Here is a 23,170-nt window from a genome sequence, read left to right as displayed (position 1 = left end):
CGTCTGTACGTGATGGACGGACGAGCAGGGAGTATTTTCGCCAAAGTAGAATCTAATTGTAGAATCTCCCAATGTTTTGCTAAGGTATTCCGAATCAGTTTCCAATGTGGATTATAAGAGGTGATAAACTGTACCTTGTCGGCTTGGTTGTGTCATTTGCGGCTGTATACGAGTAGTGGGTCTCTTTGCGCCTGTTTGGCCTTTTGATGGCATTGTGCAATGTTCGCTTCTGAGTATCCGCGGTCGAGAAATCTTTGATGGAGGTCCCGAGACTGTCTATTAAATGCCTCATCCGTTGAGCAGATTCTCCTGGCCCTCAAAAACTGGCCATATGGGATGCTCCGAATGAGGCTGTGTGGGTGGCAGGAGTGCGCATGTAAGACCGAGTTGGTGGATGTCACCTTGCGGAACAAATCGGTAGATATTTTCCCAGACTCCTCCACCAGGATCTGTACATCGAGAAAGTCAAGATGAGTCTTATCGATCCTGGACGTCAACGTGATATTCCAGTTATTACAATTTAATAGCCCCACCAGCTCGGTGAATCCAGACTGTGGGCCCTGCCACACGACGAAGATGTCGTCAATGTAGCGGGCCCACATCTGGACTCCACTGATATTCCCGTATACCTCTATGAGGAACACCTCCCTCTCCCACAGCCCCAGGAACAGGTTGGCATAGGACGGCGCACAGGCCGCCCCCATAGCTGTTCCCTGGAGCTGTAGGTAAAAGTCGTCCCCGAAGAGGAAGAAATTATGGGTTAGAGCAAACTCCAAAAGTTCCAAGACAAACTCACCTAGGTCATCATCTATGTCAGTCATGGATAGAAAGAACCGAACCGCCTCCAAGCCATCCTTGTGGCGAATGCTGGTAAAAAGTGATTCAACATCACAAGAAGCAATCCACATATCCGATTCAAGATGCAAATCATTCAGACGACGTAAGAGGTCAGTGGTGTCCTTCACAAACGATGGAAGTTGCTCCACAGGTGGCTGGAATATAGAATCAATACATTTGCAAGCTGGTTCACTAAGATTGCCCTTCCCAGATACAATAGGATGTCCGGGAGGACACGTCCTATTTTTGTGAATTTTAGAGAGTAAATACAGGCACGCCACTTTTGGATGTTCAGGGACAAGGCTTTGGGCTTGCTTTTTAGTAATGATGCCTTTTGCCCCAGCACGTTCCACGAGAACACTCAATTCTCGTTTGTACTGTTCGCTGGGGTTAAAGGTCAGTCGTCTGTAGCAGGTGGAGTCCCTGAGCTGCCTGTATGCTTCCATTTCATATGCATCTTTGGGCCAGACTACCACGTTGCCGCCTTTGTCTGCGGGTTTAAACACCAAATCCTTCATTTTTTGTAATTCTTTAACAGCTTTTCTCTGTATAAAGGTCAGGTTATTCAATCTAGCTGGATAGCTATCCCGCTGATTGGCTGTCAGCACTCGAAGCTTCACATCCATTGGTGCAGGCGTCACCAGGTTTTTTAATCATTTTATTATACACCTGTGAGGGCATTATAATAGGGGAAGTCCTGCCTAATGTTCCACATCCCCGGAAGAAGCCAGGTTACTGGCGAAACGGCGTTGGGTAAGGAGGCGGCTGAGAGATCGACACACCATCCAGGGTATGAATATTTTTTTCTAACCACCAAGCTTTTGCCCTCATATTTGCCTCTGTTGCAGCTTTTGCCCGGGGCTTACTGCTTCCAGGCGTCTTGGTGCTTTTCATTTGCATTATCCTTTTCCCTGTTTTTGGTGTGCTGACCTCTCGGCCCCCTCTTGGGTCCTTTTCCTCATCCTTGTGTTCCACCTTTATGCTGCCTCTTGTTACTATGCATGTACTTATTATACATTGTCAATAAAGTTTTTTCGATTTTCACTTCGTGAAGATTGTGGTTCAATTTTTGGGTGATGTTAGAATATCAGTATGTTCTACGGAATGGACATACTGATGTGGACAGCCCATGGTGTGCCGTCCGCATTTTTTGCTGACCCATTGAAATGAATGGGTCCGCATCCTATCCACAAAAAAAACAGATCGGACACGGAAACAAAATACGGTCGTGTGCATGAGGCCCTAGTCAGTAGATGCAAGGTCAGGCAGAGACATGCAGCATTATAAACCATCATAGTGCCTTGCGATCCTGTTACACTAGCTGTGACTATAACGGGAAATCACACTCCCTCATGGAGCATGTTTTCCGCACTTGACATGCTTGTCTAAAAGAGGCCTAAAGAAAATGTTGTTGAAAAAAAACTGTGAGAACACCATAAAAACCATGTTATAATACTGTGTGTGAATATGGCTGAAAACACACATAGGTATTTTGTGGCGTTTTTCATCACTTTTGCATTTGTGGCATTTTTTTTTTTGCACATGCATTTTTCACAGTAAAAACTAACTGAGCATTTTTGCCTACTGTAGTTGTGTTTTTTGTAATTGTTGGCATTTTTGTCTCTCTTGCATTTTTTGGAAGCCAAAATTAAGAGTGAATTCAAAAAGGGGGAAAGTAATATCTATGCTTTATAGTTCGTTCCTCTTATGATCCACTTCTGATTTTGGCTTCCAAAACCGAATCAGGAAACCTGACCGTGTGGCCGTACCCGTAGGCTTATTTATGAGCATGTGATCGCTTGGCCATTAACATCTGCTCATCTATCTTTAGATACTAGAGGCGGAAATGAAGAAGATTCAGGCATCTATCATGGAAACCACGCTAGCTTTTGATGAGATCTTGACTAGATTATTTGAAAAAAAAGTGAAATGTGAAATGGTCATCTATCAGGTAATGTGCATTTTAGCCTTTTTTTATGCTTTTTTTTTCTTATGAGAAATCTAAGGAGGGATATGTAATTTATGCAGTCCTTCATATAATCCATACAATACAAAAGTGAGTAGGGTAGAATTTCCACAGATATGCCCCAGATTCCACCCTATGCATTTTAAAGGATGAAAACCACAGTGGAAATTAATCCGCAACAGATATGGACATGATGCAGATTTAAAATCCGCACCGCAGGTCAATTTTCACTGGGGATTTTTTACAGTGTGTGGATAAGATCAGTTAACCACTTGCAGACAGCCAGACTTTAAGGCCCCTTTCACACGAGCGAGTTTTCCGTGCGGGTGCAACGCATGACGTGAACGCATAGCACCCGCACTGAATCCTGACCCATTCATTTCAATAGGTCTGTGTACATGAGCATTTTTTTTTCATCAGTTCTATATTCTGCGTTTTTCATGCAGCGATGGCCCCATAGAAGTGAATGGGGTTGCGTGAAAAACGCATTGCATCCGGAAGCAAGTGCGGGTGCGATGCGTTTTTCACTGATGGTTGCTAAGAGATGTTGTTTGTAAACCTTCAGTTTTTTATCATCAAAACTGACTGAACTTGCTTGCAAAATGGTTTCACTGGACGCACCTTGAACGCATCCGGACCTAATCCGTCACGCTCGTGTGAAAGAGGCCTAAACGTCCTTCAGGTCTAAATGTAATTCTGCAAAGATGTCTCTGAATGTCTGGAGACTGTGCAGCTTCAGGTGCTGGTTGTCAGTGACAGCTGGATTCCCCCTAGAGATGGTTTATTAATGCCCCTGCCTTTCCTATTGCTGCTTACATGGTGCTCAATGAACACTGTATCTAGATCAGGAAGCGGCATGACGCTTTCTGTTCCCATCCCAGAGATTATGCCAGGTAATTGCAGGAGCAGCTGGGTCTAAACAGCTGTGCAGTGAGGCCCCAGAGGGTATAGTCTCCTGTATATAGAGTTAATATGTCAGCCCCAAGTATAGGAGAAAACTAAAAGAGTGTCATTTTAAATGCCACAGAACAGTCGTTTTTATGTCCTTGTGGGGGGACACAATGTATAAAATGAAAAATAAACTAAAATGACAAAACCTTAATATTAAAATAAAGAAAGTACACCGCCACCAGTCCTTACTGGAGAGACAATTATAAAAATAAAGAAAAAAAATGTGAAAAACAAATGATAAAATACCTACAAAATATTCTAAACCCTAAGCTGCTCATAAACTAACTTGAACCAGATAAATCAATTAAAACTTCACTTTTATTTGTGTAATTAAAATGGCTGTGAGCCAACACACAGTTTAAAAACTTTGTTTGCCACTACTTTGTTTACACGGATGTCTCGCCAGCAAGTTTCACCAGTAACCTGGCTTCATCTGCCCAACCCCTGATGAAGCCAGGTTACTGGCGAAACATGTCGGGGGGCAGATGCAGCTTTTAAATGTGTGTTTGTCCATTCCAATGTACCGTAGTCAGCAAGCTAAAAATGTCAGCTAGGCAATCAGTAATCACAATCTAGTGATAGCGCCTTTACACTTTAGCCGCAGCACTGGCCAGTAAGCCAATTGTCATATAGTCAGCTAGTTTAGCTAGCGAACGTGTATTTCAGCCAGTGCACTAGCTAGTAAGCCAAATGCAGCTTTGCCAGTCAGTCAGTTTAGGTAGGGGTTAAATAAGGGATGTGTGCGGTGTGACTGTGTGTGAATGAATCAGCGTCTGACAGCTATTGACTTAGGCCTCTTGCACATGAACATGTGCGCCTCGTTGCCATATTGCGGACCGCATTTGCGGATCCGCAATACACGGGTAACGTTCTGTGGGCATTCCGCATCATGCAGACCCATTCTGTGGGCACTCCGCATCATGCGGACCCATTCACTTCAATAGGTTTGCAAATCCGGAGATGCGGAATGGTGCAGAATGGAAGCACGGAACGGAACCCTACGGAAGTACTTCCGTTCCACAAAAAGATAGAACATGTCCTATCTTTTTGCGGAACGGCCGGATCGCGGACCCATTCACTTTAATGGATTCGCTGCGGCTGCCCCACGGACTGTGCTCGTGCGTTGCGGCACGTCAATTGACGTTCAGTCACAGGTCTGACAGCTAGTGATAAAGTGTCAGATCAAAATACATACCTTTTTCTGCGGCATTACTAAGCTGGTGGTCAGTGAAATAAACGGACTCACTGGTAATGTAAAGCTGGGTGTCAAGGAGTGAGAGGAGATTGTGCACATCTCCACCACCCGTTCAGGAGACATCCGTGTACACAAAGGAGTGGCAAACAAAGTTTTTAACCTGTATGTTGGATCACAGCCATTTTAATTACACAAATAAAAGTGAAGTTTTAATTGATTTACTACCTGGGTCAAGTTAGGTTATGAGCCGTTTAGGCTTTAGAATATTTTGTAGGTGATGTACCTGTACCCAGGTATTGGTCCCTCTTGAGAAAAACTATAAAATATGCACAAAAAATACTAATATAAAAATATCACAATGAATCCACATGTATCTGTGAAAAAAGACACAATTATTTAAAACGGTCAACTCAAAGTAATTGCTTTCGTAACCGCAAATACAAAAAAAATGAAAATGGGGGGAAATGGTCCAGTCTTAAATGTCATCCTCTTTGCTGCGACTGTAAAACGCTGTGGATTGTCTGAACACGATTCCACTGTGGAAAATCCACAGAGTTTACGCCACGTGTGGCCATACCCTAATGGTTCTCCTTTTTTTGGGGTTCCAACCTCAGTTTTGGATCAGCAGGTTTAATTATATTGAATTTGTTAACTTTTCATTGGACAGGAAGAACTGAAAATAAGCAATCTTATGTTCTCAATACTCATCGAAGAAGAGATGAATATCAGAGCGGCACAACTGAACCAGATCATGGACAAGAATCGGAAACAGAAGGTGGGATTTGTACTGATGGAACTCTAGTAGTAATGTACTCTTTAAAATCTTCAATCCCAGAAGTCCTGCATTTCCTTCACTATACCTCTTAAGGAGGTTGGCCTGAGAACAAGATTTATCACCTATCCACAGAATAAGTGATAAATGTATGACCACCAGGGGTATGACCGCATGGACCCCCATTGACCATGAAAAAGAAGTCCCTTAGTCACCTTTGTGAATCAAGTGGTGGTACGCATGCTTGGCCACTGCTCCATTCACTTGTATGGGACAGCTGAGCATAAAAGTGAATGTAATGGTGCTCACAAATGCACACCACAGTTCTGTTCAACCGGCGAATCAAGGACCTCCTTTCTCATGATTGGTTGGTGCCCCAGCAGTCAAACCCACAGCGATCATACATTTATCACTTGTCCTCTGGAAGAGATGGTTCATCACTTCACCATTACTTAGCATGACATTTTTTTCTGTTAGGTTTCCCTAAAACAAATTGATTACAATGCTGGGACATCTGTATTCTGCAGGGGCAACCTGGCAGGAAGTGTTCAATTCCCCTACAGGGCCACCATATGTGAAGTGAAGCATTACGGGAATTTGATATTAAAGAGGCTGCTTGTTTGTGGTTTCTTCACAGCTTACCAACCACAGCGCCATACATTGGATAGTGGCTGTGCTTGGTATTGCAGCTCAGCCTCATTCACTTGAATGGGACTGGGCTGCATTTAGGCCACGTGAATGATGTACAGTGACATCAATGGCCTTGGAAGACACCTAAGTGATCACGGAACACTGCAGCTTCTTTGAACAGCTGATTGGGGGGGTCGAACCCCTGCCGATCTGATATTGACGACCTATCCTAAGGATAGGCCACCAATATCAAAATGGCAGATAACCCCCACTGTTTTCTATGGAATGAGAACTCTGCTCATTCTGTCCCAGTCTACACTGCAAGACAAGTAAGCTACATAAAGCAGGAAGAATCAGACAACGTTGACTTTTCTAGTCGCCAGTGAAAATTGGAATATTTTACAATATTTTCATTTGCATAGTAAGAAAAAAAACTATGTTTAGAGTGAAAAAAAATGCATTTTCAATGGTACACATGGTTGGATGAAATCATTGGAATGAAATATATTTCTGTTACAGAATCAAACATCTGACCTAGTTAAGACTTTTAAAGCAGCAGTGGAATCTTTTCGGGAGTCTTATGATGACCTAGTGGCTGAAGATAAGGTAAAAATAAGTCTATTTAAAGGGGTTTTCCTGGAGTTTTACACTGATGACCTATCCTCTGGATAAGTCATCTGTAGCTGATCAGTGGGGGTTCAACACCTAGTACCCCTGCTGATCAGCTGCTTGAGAAGGCACCAAAACGCCATACATTGTATAGTGGCTGTGCTTGGTATCACATCTCAGCCCCATTCACTTCAATTTCATCATTTTCATTGGTCACATGGCATAGGGAAAGCTGAGAGAAAGCCACAGCGCTACTTTGAGTGCCGCTGCCTTCTCACAGTTGATCAGCGGGGGTCCTGGGTGTCGAACCCCCACCAATCAGATACTGATGACCTATCCAGAGGATATTATAATATGCAAGTTAAGAACAGCACAAAACCCCTCAATTACTGGAATGCAACAGATCGTCTCACCGATTAATCCAAATCCGGTGTTCAGTATATTTCAAAAAAATATCATTGACATCAGCATCTCCAAAAAGGTGACTTTATTGGGTCAATCCAGGGCATACAATGAAACAACATTTCGGCTACTACATAGCCTTTTTCAAGCATAAAAACAATCTGTGTAATAGCCAAAACATCGGAATTTTGTACATGCTGGATTGACCCAATAACGTCACTTTTATGGAGATGCTGATGTCAATACTATCCAGAGGATAGGCCATCAGTGTAAAACTCCCGCAAAACCCCTTTAAGCATAACAACACAAAGGCTTATGGTCTCTACTAATGTTATGGCATCTGTTTTGGATTTAGTTGTTAGATCGTGGCTTCAAGAAGGAATTTTCTGATGTTTCCGCTCACCTTGTGGATCAGCTTTATAAACTGTACAGAAAAAGACCAAGGTATGGCTATTGAGGGAAATGTTTCTCTTAGGATAACTGTAAATTGGATGACGTGTGTACAATGCATTCGAAAAGTCTTTAGACCCTTTCACCTTTTTCACATTTTGTTGTTTTGCAGCCTTGTGTTTTTCTCCATCACTCTGCACTCAATACCCCATAATGAAAAAGTGAAAACAAAATGTTAGAAATCTAATTTGCTAATATATTGAAATGGAAAAACTAAAATATCACATTGACATAAGTATTCAGATCCTTTACTCAGGACTTAGTTGAAGCACCTTTGGCAGCGATTAAAGACTCCAGTCTTCATGGGTATGATGTCACAAGGTTTTCACACCTGGATTTGGGGAGTTTCTGTCATTATTCTCTGCAAATTAAGCTCTGTCAAGGTCTCTCCAGAGATGTTCGATTTGAGGGCTCTGACTGGGTTACTCAAGGACATTCACAGAGTTGTCCCTGAGCCTGTGTTGTCTTTGGCTGTGTGCTTAGGATTATTGTTTTGTTGGAAGGTGATATAACAGCCCAGTCTGAGGTCCTGAGCACTCACAGGATTTTCTTTAAAAATACGTCTGAACTTTGCTCCATTCAGCTTTCCCTCAAATCTGACCAGTCTTCCTGTCCCAGCCACTGAAAAACACCCCCACACCATGATATCGCCATCACCGTGCTTCACTGTAGGGATAGTTTTGGGTAGGTGATGAGCAGTGCCTGGTTTCCTCCAGACATGATACTTAGAATTGAGGCCAAAAAGTATAATCTTGGTTTTATAAAAAAAAAATGTTTCTCACATTCAGAGTCCTTTAGGAGCTTCTTTTTGCAAACCCCAGGGCTTTCATGTGTCTTTTACTAAGGAGAGACTTCTTTCTGGCCACTCTGTCATAAAGCCGTTTGTTGGTGTGCTGCAGTGGTGGTTGACCTTCTGAAAGTTTATCCCATCTGCACACATGATCTTTGGAGCTCAGCCAGAGTGACCATTGGGTTCTTGGTCACCTCTCTAAGCAAGGCCCTTCTCCCCCTAACACTTAGCTTGGTGAGGCGGCTAGCTCTAGGAAGAGGTCGGTTGTTCCATACTTATTATGGAATTATGGAAGCCACTGTGCTCTTGGGAACTTTCAGTACAGCAGCATTGTTTTAGTACCTGTCTCTAGATCTGTGCCTTCACACAATCCCATCTATGAGCTCTACAGGCGGTTCTTTCCTCCTCATGACTTGGCTTTTGCTGTGATATGCATTGTCAGCTGTAATACCTTCGAGATCATGAAACATTTAGGCCTCTAGACCTAAATGTCAATTGCCATAGCAAAGAATCTGAATACTTATGTACATGCAAAATTTTAGCTTTTCCTTTTTAATACATTTGCAAACATTTCTAAAATTCTCTTTTCACTTTTTGATTATGGGGTATTGAGTGCAGATTGATGGGGAAAAACTGAAAGGGTTGTAAGGGATCGCTCTCTCACAGGGGGACGCAATCACAGACTTCTCCTCTGACAACGGGTTCAAGTCCAAATGGTGCTTTATTGTAGCACTTCACCACCCGCATAAACATAAACATCGCAAAAATAAACACCTGTCCGTCTGGGCACTAGCTAATACAGAGGTCTTCTCCCTGACTCACCTCTAAATCACAGTTTACACACAGGGTCTCAGGCTCCAACCCTTATCAGGTCATCTCACAAAACATAAGACCAGGGGAGAGATCTGGCTTCACTAAGCCATACGGCCTAGCAGCCCACCTGGCTGTGACCACACAAGCCTCTCAGGTTTCCCTCTCTGTAGGGTCACTTCCTCTCCCCTAGACTCATACACAGAGGGTTGATATATCCTAGCTTGATTAACCCAGCTGGCCTCACCTGGGGCCAGGGAACCTGTAATGGACTGGGGTGTGGACTGGAAAACTCCCACTACCAACCTGTCTCCCAGTCCAAAGAAATCCAGCCCATACAACTTTAAATAAAAAACAGCTCAGGCTATGTGCCTTGCTGAAACCATACCATTTCTGAATTTCAGCTAAATGAAAAACCGGATGAGATACTCCCCCCCCGCCCCACCACACCTCTACCATGCACGTTACTGTACACATTACCACAGGGTCTTAAGACTTTCTGAGTGAATTGTAATTCTGCTATGTTCCTTATTGTAGAGTTCAGCGACTGAGGACTCAGACAGAAAGTGAGGCGCCATTTGGTGATCGGCCAGGATCAGCAAAAGCTCATAATGACTCAATTGTTCAGCTAATGAAAGCTATGGATGAATTTGATGCTGCGGAGCATATGCCAGAAGGACTGGATCTTCCAGTGTGGGAGCGTTTCTGTCTGGCAAGGAGGTCAAAAATGGAATATGAACAGCAAGTATGTAACAGAACAATAACAAGCCCATATAGCATAATGGCCAATACTGAGTATTCTATGAAACATTTACAATAATGGATAGTATCGGGGAAGTTATCAAAGACCAGTATTTTACACTGGTCTGTGATATGCCGTGTGCAGCCGGAGGATGCGCTGAATTTACAGTATGACACAGTCCTTATCACAGATTTGGCACATCCCTCTGCAGTCTGTGTGAAAAGATTAAAGCTGGAGTAGATTTTAATTATTCTTTTACACCAGAAAACTGGTGTAAAAGAAGATGGATTTGCCAGGCCCACTAGCCCCGCTACTCCCCACCATCTTTTCGAGAAAGTGGCAGCGACGGCATAGAAGCACCATTTGCACCTAGATTTAGGTGCAGTGGCATTAAGAAAGTCATAAACAACCTTTTTATGCTAGAAAACTGGCGTGGGAGAAATGACAAATTGCTATGTGTTTTCCAGTATTTTCTCTGTCTTTTTTAGTGTTGGATTATCATACACATTGTGAATTACATATAATTCTCAGTATTAGACCTCACACACAACCTGTATATATAAATTTATAGCTCTCCATATGGAGTTCTATATTGGTTCCAAATGGGTCCCGTTTTTCTTATATGGCTTCGGTATCCTTTCCAGGAAAAATACGCCAATTTTTGGTGCAGATTTTGACACAAAGCTGTTTTGCTGCAAAATCTGTGCATTTTCCCTGCTCACACTATTTTTCTGAGGTGGCGGAAAAGGGTGTGTGGTGTGGGCAGGGAAGAGGGCATGCTGATTGGCGTGGGCGGGGAAGAGGGCGGACCAGCTGGTCATTTACCATTTTCTACTCCACTTTATATAGTGGAATATGGTTTTAAACTATGCCAGCAAAGGAGCTGACGTAGCTTAAATCATGTGGCAGGGCTGGCAGAAACATGTGCCAAAGTTATGTAGAGGCCTGCGCCTCTACATAAGGCGCATCTGCTGCCAGCACAGGGATATTGATAAATGACCCCTTTGGTATGTATACAATATACAAGATCAGTGAAGCAGTGTTTCCTAATCAAGGTTCCCTGAGCCCTAATCAGGGTTTCCCCAGAACTCAGCAACAACAAGACCTGTCATAGGGGCTTTTCTGGAGTGGAAACATTTTTCATAATAAGGATGGGAATGCTTGCAGTAAAGCATGCTGAAATGGTTTACCTGTTATATGCATTTACTGTATGTGCCCATGGATTAAAAGGGTTGTCCTGCCATATATATTGATGACCTATTGTCAGAATAGGTCATCAATATCTGATACCCGGTACCCCCGGCCGATCAGCTGTTTGAAGAGGAGGCGGCGTTCCATGCGTCATCTCCTAAGACTCTCCAAGTGAATGGAACGAGTACTGAGTTCTGAGACAAAGTGCGGTGTAAAGAAGAGGAAGTGGTGTCTTTAATTGGAGCACCGCCTCTTCTTCAAACAGCTGATCAGTGGGGGTGCGGGTTGTTGGACCCCCGCTGATCAGATATTGATGATCTATTCTAATGATAGGTCATCAATATATATGGCAGAACAACCCCTTTTACTTTAGCTGGACCTTTTCCATACAAAACACATACAGAGCCCCAATCTACTCATGTGAATGCCCCAAATATTTCTACTTTTACAATTTAAAACACTGTAATTTGATATTATTCGTAGCACAAGAACTTTTTTAATGCCATCCATGTTTTCCGTATATAGTTATTGAAACTTTATCATATTGTGCCATTTCATCTCTCCTGGTGTAGGTAAAGCGCAAGGCCTTGGTTTTAGCTGAGATGCAGGAATTCCTACATAAAAGAATTGAGGAAGATGAACAAACATGGCAGAACATTGAGGATATTATGCAAGAACTCAATATGTAAGTAGCAGGTTTAATACAGGTACTTTATGGTGGACAAAATAGGTGAGAATTGTAATATAATCCCTACCCTCAGGCTGGAAATACAGTATATGTGTCTGCTACAACCTGACCTACATTTAGAAGTTTGTCCCCTTTCCACACTTACATCCAAGTGTTTAGAACGATATTACGTAATTATATAATTATGGACTGGCCTCTTTCAACTCTCTTGTTTTCAGATTGCGGAATGAGAAAATGAAGTTTCAACTAGATCTGACTGTCCAGTTCATACTAAAACAAGGTCAAGTGGAAGTGGAGAACTCTGACCTAATTCCCAACTATGCAGATGCCATACTTCTTCACAGGAGTGTCATAGAAGACCTAAACAGCAATATACGGGTATATAACACAATGGATTGACAATTTTACTTTATTCATAAAGTGAAATTCCTAAAAAAAATCTAACTGTTAGGGTACAAAGCTTTGGATGGGTTGTATTTTATCTATCATTTTTACTTTGCAAAGATAAGCACTGTTGGAAATGTTAAACAGTTAAGCCATCCTTACACCTTAGATGTTCGCCAAACCGCTGATTTCTGCAGGGCTGGCTGACCATTTAATATGTAAGAGGGCCTCCTGATGCTCCCCCCACATCCATTAGATTTCAGCTGCCTCTGAAGATAAGCCACTGACATGTTTCTCACAATTGCCTGCTCATCAGTGGATGTGAGAGCTGCATTTACATGCAGCAATCATCTACTCTGTGTGGGGAACAGCTATCACTACTGCAGTTGCTCATCTCTATAGAGAATCATTATTTGTGGGCAGCACATCCCTGTTTACACAGGACGATTTATTGGGTAATCGGTGGAACCTTTACATGGGCCATTAATAAGTTCCAAATAATGGGCCTGTGTAAATTGCCCTTAACACTTGGTATAACAAGTCCAGTCCTAGACACCCATTCCCACTCCTTGCCAATCCTTCTGATTGAACCAGCTGTCAATATTGGAGCCATGCAGACTGCTTTCTGATATATCTGATTGACATGAAAATCATTTTTGGATAACCCTTTTAGTTTGCCAGAGATCCACGTATATTTCTAGTGGGATAACAGGAATATCCTAGAGATGATAAAGGTTGCATGACATGTACTTTTTAGCTGGGATCTTTATTGCTCTACTTGCTTGTGTATTTGACCAGGGTTTAGGAGAGCAGAAAATAGCAAGCATGGTGGAAAGCAAAGACTTCCGGAAAGGAATCTTCCAGCTTGAGTGGGAACATAAAAAGATACGTATGGAGATGGAAGACCTGAAGAAGAAGTCCAGAGATATTACAATGCTTCGTGTGACAAAAGAAATTCAAGCAGTATGATCATTTCCTCACATTGATTAATTCAGTAATTAGCTAATAGAATTATGACTCTAGCGTTGTCTACAATGCTAATACAAGACTAACAATGTAGAAGCCACTTCTAGGATATTTCTAGCAAAGTATCCGGAAAACTAGACCACATCCAAAACTGCTACATAGAACTAGAAAGGTTCAGTACATATCTCCCCAGAGCCTTTCATCGGAGACATACGTCAGTATTCCCTGGCTTATATAGAAGGCACCAAGGTATGCCACTGTATAGTCACACAGTGGCATATGTCACCTATTGACTGCAATGTTAAAAAAAAAACATCTGCTTCTTTTTGGGGTGGGCCACAGTATAGGAAAACACTTTACATCTGCTGTTCTTTCCTATAAAGAAAGATAGATGCATACTGGACTAGCATATGCCAAAAGGCCCCCCTTATGGCTTATGTGAGGCGAATGGGGCAATGCATCCCCTAATGAGATGTGAATACACACGTGGTAGGTTTTACCTACAGATATGCACATTACAGTGGATGACATTATAAGGAAAGTACATGACATTTTACACATCTCCTGCGAACAATGCTGCAGGTTGTCACCACATTCACTGGGACAGGAGTGAAATTCATAATGAATGTGAAGCAGAATCCACGTACAGCGGATTTGCGTCAGAAGAACTTGACTTCTGGACAAGACTTAATACCTTGAGTTAGTTAGCTGTGATCCAAATCTAATGGGGTCATATATCAAACTGGTGTAAAATAGAACTGGCTTAGTTGCCCATAGCAACCAATCAGATTCTACTTTTTATTTTTCACAGTTTCTTTGGAAAATGAAAGGTGGAACCTGATTGGTTGCTAGGTACAACTAAGCCAGTTCTACTTTACACCAGTTTGATGAATTACCCCCTTAGTGTTGTAAACCTTTCCTCTTCTAAGGATTGTTTTTTTCAGTGAGGCAATGCCAGATCCTATGGGTAAAGCCACAGGGAACGGCCGTGATCTGATCAAGAGCAGGTCTTCATTGTTTATGGCTACGCAGCACCTTCAATACCGCGCAGCCATCAACAATGAAGACGACTATACAATGCAATATACAATTAGTTAATACTATGATATAAGATTAGTAAATACTAAGATATACAATTGGTTAAATGAAAGGCAGGTGCGGCTAATTGCCCTTGCAGTTCTTGACCGCAGCATGGCCGCAGACCCGACCAGATCACACCGCTTCGTGTGGCCGTACCCTCAGGAATGTTGCTATGACAAGCAGAATAAAAAAATCATCCCTTGCTGACATTGATGGCTTCACCCTGGGACACAAGACAGAATAGAAATAAGGGTTGTATTACAAAGTCACCTCTGTTTCTTGACTAATTAACCCATTTAACTGCTTGTATCCCAACCATATTATAGGGATACATTATGTTATAACCTGTTGTGCCTTGTCTTTGTGCAGTTCCTCAATGAAACAAACTACGACATGCGCATATCTAATCAGATGCAAATCCTGGAAGAGACCATTCACGTTCAAGAAAAAGTATGTTTTATAAGGAGTATTTTTTACTAGCGTAACTATTTATGATGAGCATTACAAACCAAATTTGATTTAATGATAGCCTGCCTGCACAGTTATTCCATATTTTGTGATTAAATAGTTAATATATTTTGCTAGTTTTCTATGCTTATGACAGCATAGGATACAGAAGGAGCTGATGAACCCATGGATATATAGTTTTCTATGATTTTTTATATGATTTCATTTGAATCACTATTTGTATGTAAAAACTCCAGAATAACCACCAAGTGGATCAGATTTACTAGTTGTAAAGATGGTGTAAATTAAGACGGGCTGTCTAGGCCTGCACCGCATTTATCACAGGGGCTCAGGCTGGATGATAAACCTTGTGCAGACAGAATGCCAACTATTGGTCAGCTTACTTTGAGACAGAATTTTATGCCAGAATTGCGCTGAAATTTTGGCACAAAAAGGTGCTTAGGCCCGCCCACTTTCGAGCATTAGAAACACTAAGGAGCACATTTATTAATACCGGCGTTTTAGACGCCGGTCTTAATAACGCTATGCACTGGAGGTGGATCCGCTGAACTTATGAAGACGTGCCGACCTCTAAATAACTTTGGTGGGTCCTACACCTGTTCTAAATGTAAGATAGCCTCCTAACTGTCTTACATTTAGACCATTTTCTACTCCTAAACCAGGCGTAGAAAATGGTAAATGAGACGGGTCTGCCGGCCCATCTCCTTCCCCGCCCACGAGGCGCCCACTTGTTTAGACCTGGCGTGAGTGGGGAGAAGTCGCAGACTGTGGCGCAAAGAACCTTTGCGCCGCAATCTGCATCATAAATATGCCTAATTTAGGCCTATTACTGCTTAATAACTGCCCCCCTAATATGTGCCAATTTGCGCCACTTTTTTTAGACAGATTTTTGGCGCAGATACATTAGTAAATCTAGGCCACAGTGTTTTACCAGTAGAGTTTTCTTCATGGTGTTTTTCTTGTATAGAGGAGATGATGTTGAAATACCTTAAAAAAAACACCAAGACAACATGCTCTACAAACAAAAACACCAGTAGGAAATGAACAGAAATGCCAGTAAGAAAAAAGCACTTGTTTGTCCTGTGTTTCATATTTCCCATAAACCAAAAACGCAGGTGCAAAAAATGCGCACCCCGAAGCGCGTTTCGCTCAGCTTTTTCAAGGGGCCCCTTGAAAAAGCTGAGCGAAACGCGCTTCGGGGTGCGCTCACCAAGGCTCCAAGGTTTGTTCCCCATTACATTCTTGATTGGTGTTTTACATGCCTGGTGTGGTTATTTGGGTTCCAGATGGATTTGGCACATAAGTGTGCCTGATGTTTTTGATACTGTGATTACATACTATTTCCAATAACCGTCACAATTTGGCTGATATGGTATCACCTGTATGACCATTCAATGCACGTTTTCCTTTGGCCTGTGGGGGAGATTTTTTATCTCTGTATAATACTGTCAGGCCATTAGGAGGGGTGCATTAGGGGGGTACAGTGATCCGGTGTAACCTTGGTATGGTGCTGATTCGCAGCGCTACTGCATTACTGTTATGTACTAACTATATCTACATTATTCTGTATAAGTTGCAATCTGATGAAAAGTAATTTAAAAACAGTTTAAATAAAAGTTTTGAAAATATTAAAAAAACTTAAAACGTAAAATCACCCCACTTTCCCTAAAATTAAAATGAACAAAAAAAGAATAACATTATGGGCATCGTCGCATGCGAAAACACCCATACTATTAAAATATTTAAAAAATGTAGCCCATATTGTGAAGGATGTAACAGAAAAAAAAAAAAAAGCCTGATTTGCCATTTTTTTCATCACTTTATCTCCCAAGAAAATTGAATAAAAAGTGATCAAGTCATACACACCCCAAAATGGTATTGTAAAAAAAGACAGATTTCCCTCAAATGAGCCCCCACACATCACTATAAAAAAAAATATTTAGCCTCTATTTTTTAAATGATTCTGCTAGGATTCAAACTCACAGCCTTCTACATTAAAGTCAAGAACCTTAACCACTGGGCAATAGTGCTTCATGTTAGCTTGGTGTATATTATGGCTAAAAACCTCAGTAGTAGTTTCCCACATATTATGCATTCATATATATCAGAAGTATGATTTTATATATATATATATATATATATATTTTTTTTTGTAATTACACATTTATTTTGTGCCATACATTTTTTTACAATTACTAAAAAAATATATAAAGTTATACTTCTGCTGTATAGGAATACCTAATATATGAGAAACTCATAGTTTAGCATTGAGCTCCATAGCTCAGCGGTTAAGGCTCTTGCAGAAACATTTCAGAAATATAGGCTAAATTTGACTTAAATACACTGGGTGTCCCCAAGCATACTGACAATGCTAGGGGATACCCCCTTCATGTCCCTGGAGTGAGAGCATGGACTCCTAAGCTGGGAACTAGAATCCTGACAGTAACACTGGGGTATTCCCCATACAGCGATCTTCTGCATAGACCTGAGTGGCCCTGGCGTTTGCTGGGTGCTGACGCTGGCCCTGCCCTCTACTACCCCCAGAGAGGGATTCTCTGCTACTCATACCTGCTGGAAACATGATCTCCTTTATTAGTATATTCTGTAGTTGCTGGGTGCTGACGCTGGCCCTGCCCTCTACTACCCCCAGAGAGGGATTCTCTGCTACTCATACCTGCTGGAAACATGATCTCCTTTATTAGTATATTCTGTAGTTGCTGGGTGCTGACGCTGGCCCTGCCCTCTACTACCCCCAGAGAGGGATTCTCTGCTACTCATACCTGCTGGAAACATGATCTCCTTTATTAGTATATTCTGTAGTTGCTGGGTGCTGACGCTGGCCCTGCCCTCTACTACCCCCAGAGAGGGATTCTCTGCTACTCATACCTGCTGGAAACATGATCTCCTTTATTAGTATATTCTGTAGTTGCTGGGTGCTGACGCTGGCCCTGCCCTCTACTACCCCCAGAGAGGGATTCTCTGCTACTCATACCTGCTGGAAATATGATCTCCTTTATTAGTATATTCTGCAGTTATGCAGGTGCAGGTGCATTAATATATCTGCTTTATTTCAGCAACATGAGAAAAATGTGAAACAATACAAACAAGCTATAAAGGACCTGGAAAAGCATATCAGTAGAAAGAAAGAGACAAATACACAGCTAGACAAGGAGCTACAGGACACACTTATCGCCTTCTCAGAGAGGAAGCATATTTATCATGTGGTTGGTAAGTTGCATACTATTACGTAGATTATTAGCAGTAAGTTGTAGAATATGCTGATAGGAAAAATGGTAAATGTTCATAGTACCCATAATAAACCTTAACTCCTCCCATTTTAGCGTTTTCGTTTATCGCTCCCTGCCTTCCCGGAGCCATAAGTTGTTTTTTCTGGGACAAGTTTTACTTTCTAATGCCACCATTTAATATTGCATACAATGTAGGTGAAAGCAGGAAAATGGGATGGAATTTGAAAAAAAAAAATGCAATTCCACCACAGTTTTAAAGTTATTTTTTTTTCACTATGTGGTAAAACTGACTTGTGCTTTTTATTCGCCAGGTCAGTAAATTATAGCGATACCATATATGTATAGTTTTTCTTGTGTTTTAATACGGAAAAAAAAAAAAAAACATTTGAAAAACTTTATTTTGTCTTTTCATCGCCATATGCTGACCCCCATAACTTTTTTTTATAGTTATCTCTACAGAGATGTGTGAGGGCTAATTTTTTTGGGGATGAACTGTAGTTTTTGATGATACTATTTTGGTGTGTGTATGACTTTTTGATCACTTTTTATCAAAAAAATTTAGCAGGTAAAGTGATGAAAAAATGACAAATCGGCCATTATTACTTTTTTTCCATTACGCCATTCACCGTGGGATGGGATTTTTTTCATATTTTAATAGTACAGACAGTTTCGCACGGGAAAAGGGGTGATTTGAATTTTTATATTTTTTAAAACTTTGTGGACCACAACATGCAATTATCAGATTGCAATCTGTATATAGTAATAACATTTTTTCCATTATCCTATACAGAAATAGGTATATTACAGTTGTGCTGCCACCTGCTGGCCTGAACTGTAATATACAGGTAATGAGTCTGGAAGCTGTTTCACACGAGCGTGTGCAGTCTGGAAATCATGCTCTGTGTGAGCGTGATCATCCGTTCTGGATACTGCTTGTCTTCCAGGAGCGAACAGTATTATATTGTTTTTTTAACGCTGTGTGCCTCTGAATGACCTTTTTGCTACAGAATCATAGTGATAGCTTTATGTCACTATGATCCTGTAGTAAGTAAGGTCATGCAGAGGTACATAGCATTATAAATCAGTATAATGCTGTGTGCTCCTGTAAGAGGCGCAGGCTCACACACTGAATTATCTTCAGCTTGACAGCTATGGAGAAGTTTCCTTTCTGCAGCAGCTCTCTTCCTGCAACTGTCACAGCTTCTAACAGAACATATGGCTGGTGGTAGTTGAAAATTTAAGCTGAGTGCGTTCAACCAGCTCAGTGAGACGGACAAAAAATAAGGAAAAGAACAAACAGCAGGTGGTGCTATACAGATACATTTTATTGAATAGCTCACTGGCTATACTAAATGTTTAATTACATGCAATTACAAAAGTATTAAAGGTGCTGATTTGAAAGATGTTTCGTGACACAACCCCTTTAACTGCCACACTGTTCATTCAGGTGACCACCTGTGATTACTGATTAGACCTCCTGTGACTTATGATTAGTCAGGTACCAACATTCAGACCCCCCACTGATCAGATATTTATCCTCTGTCCTGATGATATGCATAAGTTTATATCTTGGGACAATTCCTCTAATGTCAGTTTCCCTGGCGGTCTAGGGTGGTTTATGAGTTAAAGGGTTTGTCCAGGATTAGAAAAACCTTACTGCTTTCTTCCAAAAACAGCATCGCACTGGTCCACAGGTTGACTCATAGCGCTGAGGTGTAATACCAAACACAATCCATAGATGGTGTGGTGCTGTTTTTAGAAGAAAACAGCCATGTTTTTCTAATCCTGGAAACCCCTTTAAAGGCTATGTACACCTTCGGAGGCAATTTCTTTTATGACTGCATTTTACTCATTTTTGGCTAAAAATATTGAGCCATTCTGTCACAAAGGGTTAACAGTTTTTCTGGTACTTTCACTTTGTACCTGCCATCTAATAACCCTTATCTCTAAACTACTGAGAGATTATAAACACTTATCTAAGCCACATTCTTATTAGTAAGACAAGAACTGAGCTATAATGAGTGTTTATAATGTCAGAGAGCAGAGATAAGGAGCCTGTCTGCTCCCCAAATGACGGAAAATAGAGAAAATTCTCAAGCTGCTACCACAGCATCTCCGCTATGTACATAAAAAAAGGATTCTATATTTTTAATAAAGACCAATTAAAAAAATAATTTTTAGCTCAAAATGAGTACAATGCAATAAATTAAAAAGTTGCTTCTGAAGGTGTACATAGCATTTAAAGATACCACCGTAATTAGGGGATATATAAGAAATTCTATCTAAATACCTTTTTTCTGCTGACATCAGGAGTAGAACAGAATTCAGAGAAGAATGCCAAGGACAGATACATGGACATCGTCCAGCGCAGGAAACTGGTTGATCTTGTGAAGGCTCAAGCTCAAGAGATTGCTATGCTCCGAACTGAATTAGATCGATTAAGGATGAAAACTTTCCCTGCACTAGTACAAATGGATTACTAGATAATACATATATCTTAAACCTGACTATACACATTAAAAGCAAGAGAAATTGTGTCCACATTTCTGATACCAGTTGTCCTGTTCATTTGTATCCCTTGTGAAGGAGAATGTGTGAGATGTATAAATAATGAAGTCATAAAACCATTGTAGATATACTGTATGCATACATATTATATAATATATACATTGCCTATACATTGATCTAACACTGGAGGAGTGGTTCTTTAACCCCTTCCCGATATGTGACGTACTATTACGTCATGGAAGTCAGTGACTTTCTGCATTTTGACGTAATAGTACGTCATGGTGATCGGGCGGGCACCGGAGCGGTGCGCGCCCGATCACTGCAGGGGTCCGGCAGTCCCTAATAGCCTGGCCCCTGCTGTATCCGCCGGCATCACTGTTTACAGCGATGCCGGCGGATTAACCCCTTCTATGCCACGGTCAGCGCTGACCACGAACTAGAAGGGATTTGCTGCAGGTGAGGGAGCCCATCGAGTCCCCGCGCTGCTGTGGCGGGGACCCGATGGGTGACAAGGCAGCCCAATGCCGTGCAGAGGCTGCCCAATGCCTTGCACGGCATCGGGACCTGCCTTCTACGGGTGCCCAAGAGATCCAGCCTCAGGCTTGGCCTCCTAGGCAACTCGTTAGGCCTTTTTCACACGAGCGAGTATTCCGCGCGGATGCGATGCGGGAGGTGAACGCATTGCACCCGCACTGAATACCGACCCATTAATTTCTATGGGGCTGTGCACACGAGCGGTGATTTTCACGCATCACTTTTGCGTTGCGTGAAAATCGCAGCATGCTCCTCTTTGTGCGTTTTTCACGTAACGCAGGCCCCATAGAAATGAATGGGGTTGGGGGGCGGAGCTAACGGCCGAGGAGAGAGGACGCACGGAACTGCAGCTCCTGCTCTAATTAAAAGAATCCAAAGACATCAAGCAACCAAAAGAACCCAAAAGCGTTTTTTAACGCTATTCTACAATAAATCAACTCCTACCGGATATAAATATCCCTTCATTAGTTCCACAGCTTAATCTGGAAGGTTATATAAATTGCGGCCTATCAAAGCCTGAACTCGCGTAGGCCGGACGGACGGCTGCCAAGAGGGTTATCTCCATAAATTACATCGCGGAGGAGACCCTCTGCACAAAGAAACTAACCGGAGGACAAAGAGAAGCCACAACCACTATACTACCACCAGCGGTGCCGTTCATCAAAGCCTGAAGCTAGAATAGAAGACGCGGCCTGCTAAAGTCAGTGGAGCGCGGACCATCCGAATAACTCCCGGGAGTGGTGAGTCTATAATATACCCTGGTGAGGTCCCCCACGCACAGTCCATACATCGGGGGGACTGAAAGAAGCGCCCGGTTGCCACCGCAGTAAGATTCGGGGTGAAAAAACCTCTATAACAGCACCGGAGGTTGCGGCCTGGTCCGGGCCCAAAGCCGCGGTCTAAAGTTTCAACTCCCGAACGATACTTCACGGCGTAGGGACAAAGGGGAAGCTCAACAGCTGCAGGCAGGCCCAGAGAGAGGCAGGGTACTCACCGGAGCGGATAGAGAGAAGGATCGCCACGACCATACTGCAGGCAGTCTTGCTGAAGTTCCGGATCTCCGGCTGACATACAACCAAGGTCTGTAATAATTACATAATCAGACTGATGAAAGTACTGATCAGATAAAAAGTCAGCCTCCGGTAGCAGTAGATCGGCAGTATACAGCCAGACTGCTGAATTACCTCAGTACATTGGCGACGCCATCACGGAATAACTGCCATACATAGAGGCTGAAGTGACGTCGTTATAGCGACATACCGCTGGATCGCAGTACAGAGGACTTTATTATAAAGTTTTGTGAACTCTCTATATGCTCACCAATAAGCAGTATCACTGAACCTGATTATATGTGGTCGCTATAATATAAGTAATAGAGTATATTCGGAGTTACTGAGAATAGATACAAGAAACATCCAGTAGATGGCGATATTCTCCTACCTGAGAGGCTCCTAATATATTTTAATGTCTTTAAACCTCTGGAAGTGATTCCTACAAAGTCAATATAATGCCATGATTTAACACCTTCATTAAGGTTATGTGAGAAGAATATTCTATACGCGGGGCCAAATAAATACATTCCTATGGTGAAGATCGGAAGATTCCCTGGCTCTAGACCAGACCCTTCCAATAAACGTCAACTCTCACTTACGCATCAATCTGATCTAGATAACTACATGATGAAAAAATCCAATACTAACACACTTAATACTAAACCAGCTGCTTCAAAGACGCCTCTTTCACAAGCAGATTATGAGAGTGATCCTGAAGACACAATGGAAACTTCTTCTGAACTTCCCATATCTAGATCTTTTATATCACAGGCTCTCACTAAGGCGGTTAATCCGATATTGGAAGAACTTGCTGACCTCAAAAAAGAAATGCAACAAGTGGGACATAGAGTAGAAAATCTGGAAGCCACACAAATAGTATTAGTGGACTATACAAAA

The 23,170-nt window shown here is 42.0% G+C and overlaps 1 protein-coding gene across 2 annotated transcripts in view; it reads left to right on the top strand.

Annotated features, from left to right (window-relative positions):
• CFAP43 (cilia and flagella associated protein 43) overlaps window positions 1–20,722 on the top strand; it is an 87,662-nt gene extending 66,940 nt beyond the window's left edge. The window contains exons 28-38 of one of the 2 annotated variants that reach the window (XM_040405592.1): window positions 2,669–2,788; window positions 5,617–5,724; window positions 6,871–6,957; window positions 7,718–7,806; window positions 9,950–10,157; window positions 11,918–12,030; window positions 12,252–12,411; window positions 13,216–13,380; window positions 14,833–14,913; window positions 18,006–18,159; window positions 20,490–20,722. In XM_040405592.1, coding sequence (XP_040261526.1) covers window positions 2,669–2,788; window positions 5,617–5,724; window positions 6,871–6,957; window positions 7,718–7,806; window positions 9,950–10,157; window positions 11,918–12,030; window positions 12,252–12,411; window positions 13,216–13,380; window positions 14,833–14,913; window positions 18,006–18,159; window positions 20,490–20,662 — 1,458 coding nt within the window. In that variant the 3' untranslated portion in view covers window positions 20,663–20,722. The remainder of the gene's footprint in view (window positions 1–2,668; window positions 2,789–5,616; window positions 5,725–6,870; window positions 6,958–7,717; window positions 7,807–9,949; window positions 10,158–11,917; window positions 12,031–12,251; window positions 12,412–13,215; window positions 13,381–14,832; window positions 14,914–18,005; window positions 18,160–20,489) is intronic. The other variant, XM_040405599.1, reaches the window with a different exon arrangement.
• The last annotated feature ends 2,448 nt before the right edge of the window (window positions 20,723–23,170 follow it).

This window comes from Bufo bufo, chromosome 1, assembly GCF_905171765.1.
Source record: "Bufo bufo chromosome 1, aBufBuf1.1, whole genome shotgun sequence".
Taxonomy (NCBI): Eukaryota; Metazoa; Chordata; class Amphibia; order Anura; family Bufonidae; genus Bufo; species Bufo bufo.
This window is presented reverse-complemented; position numbering and strand designations above follow the sequence as displayed.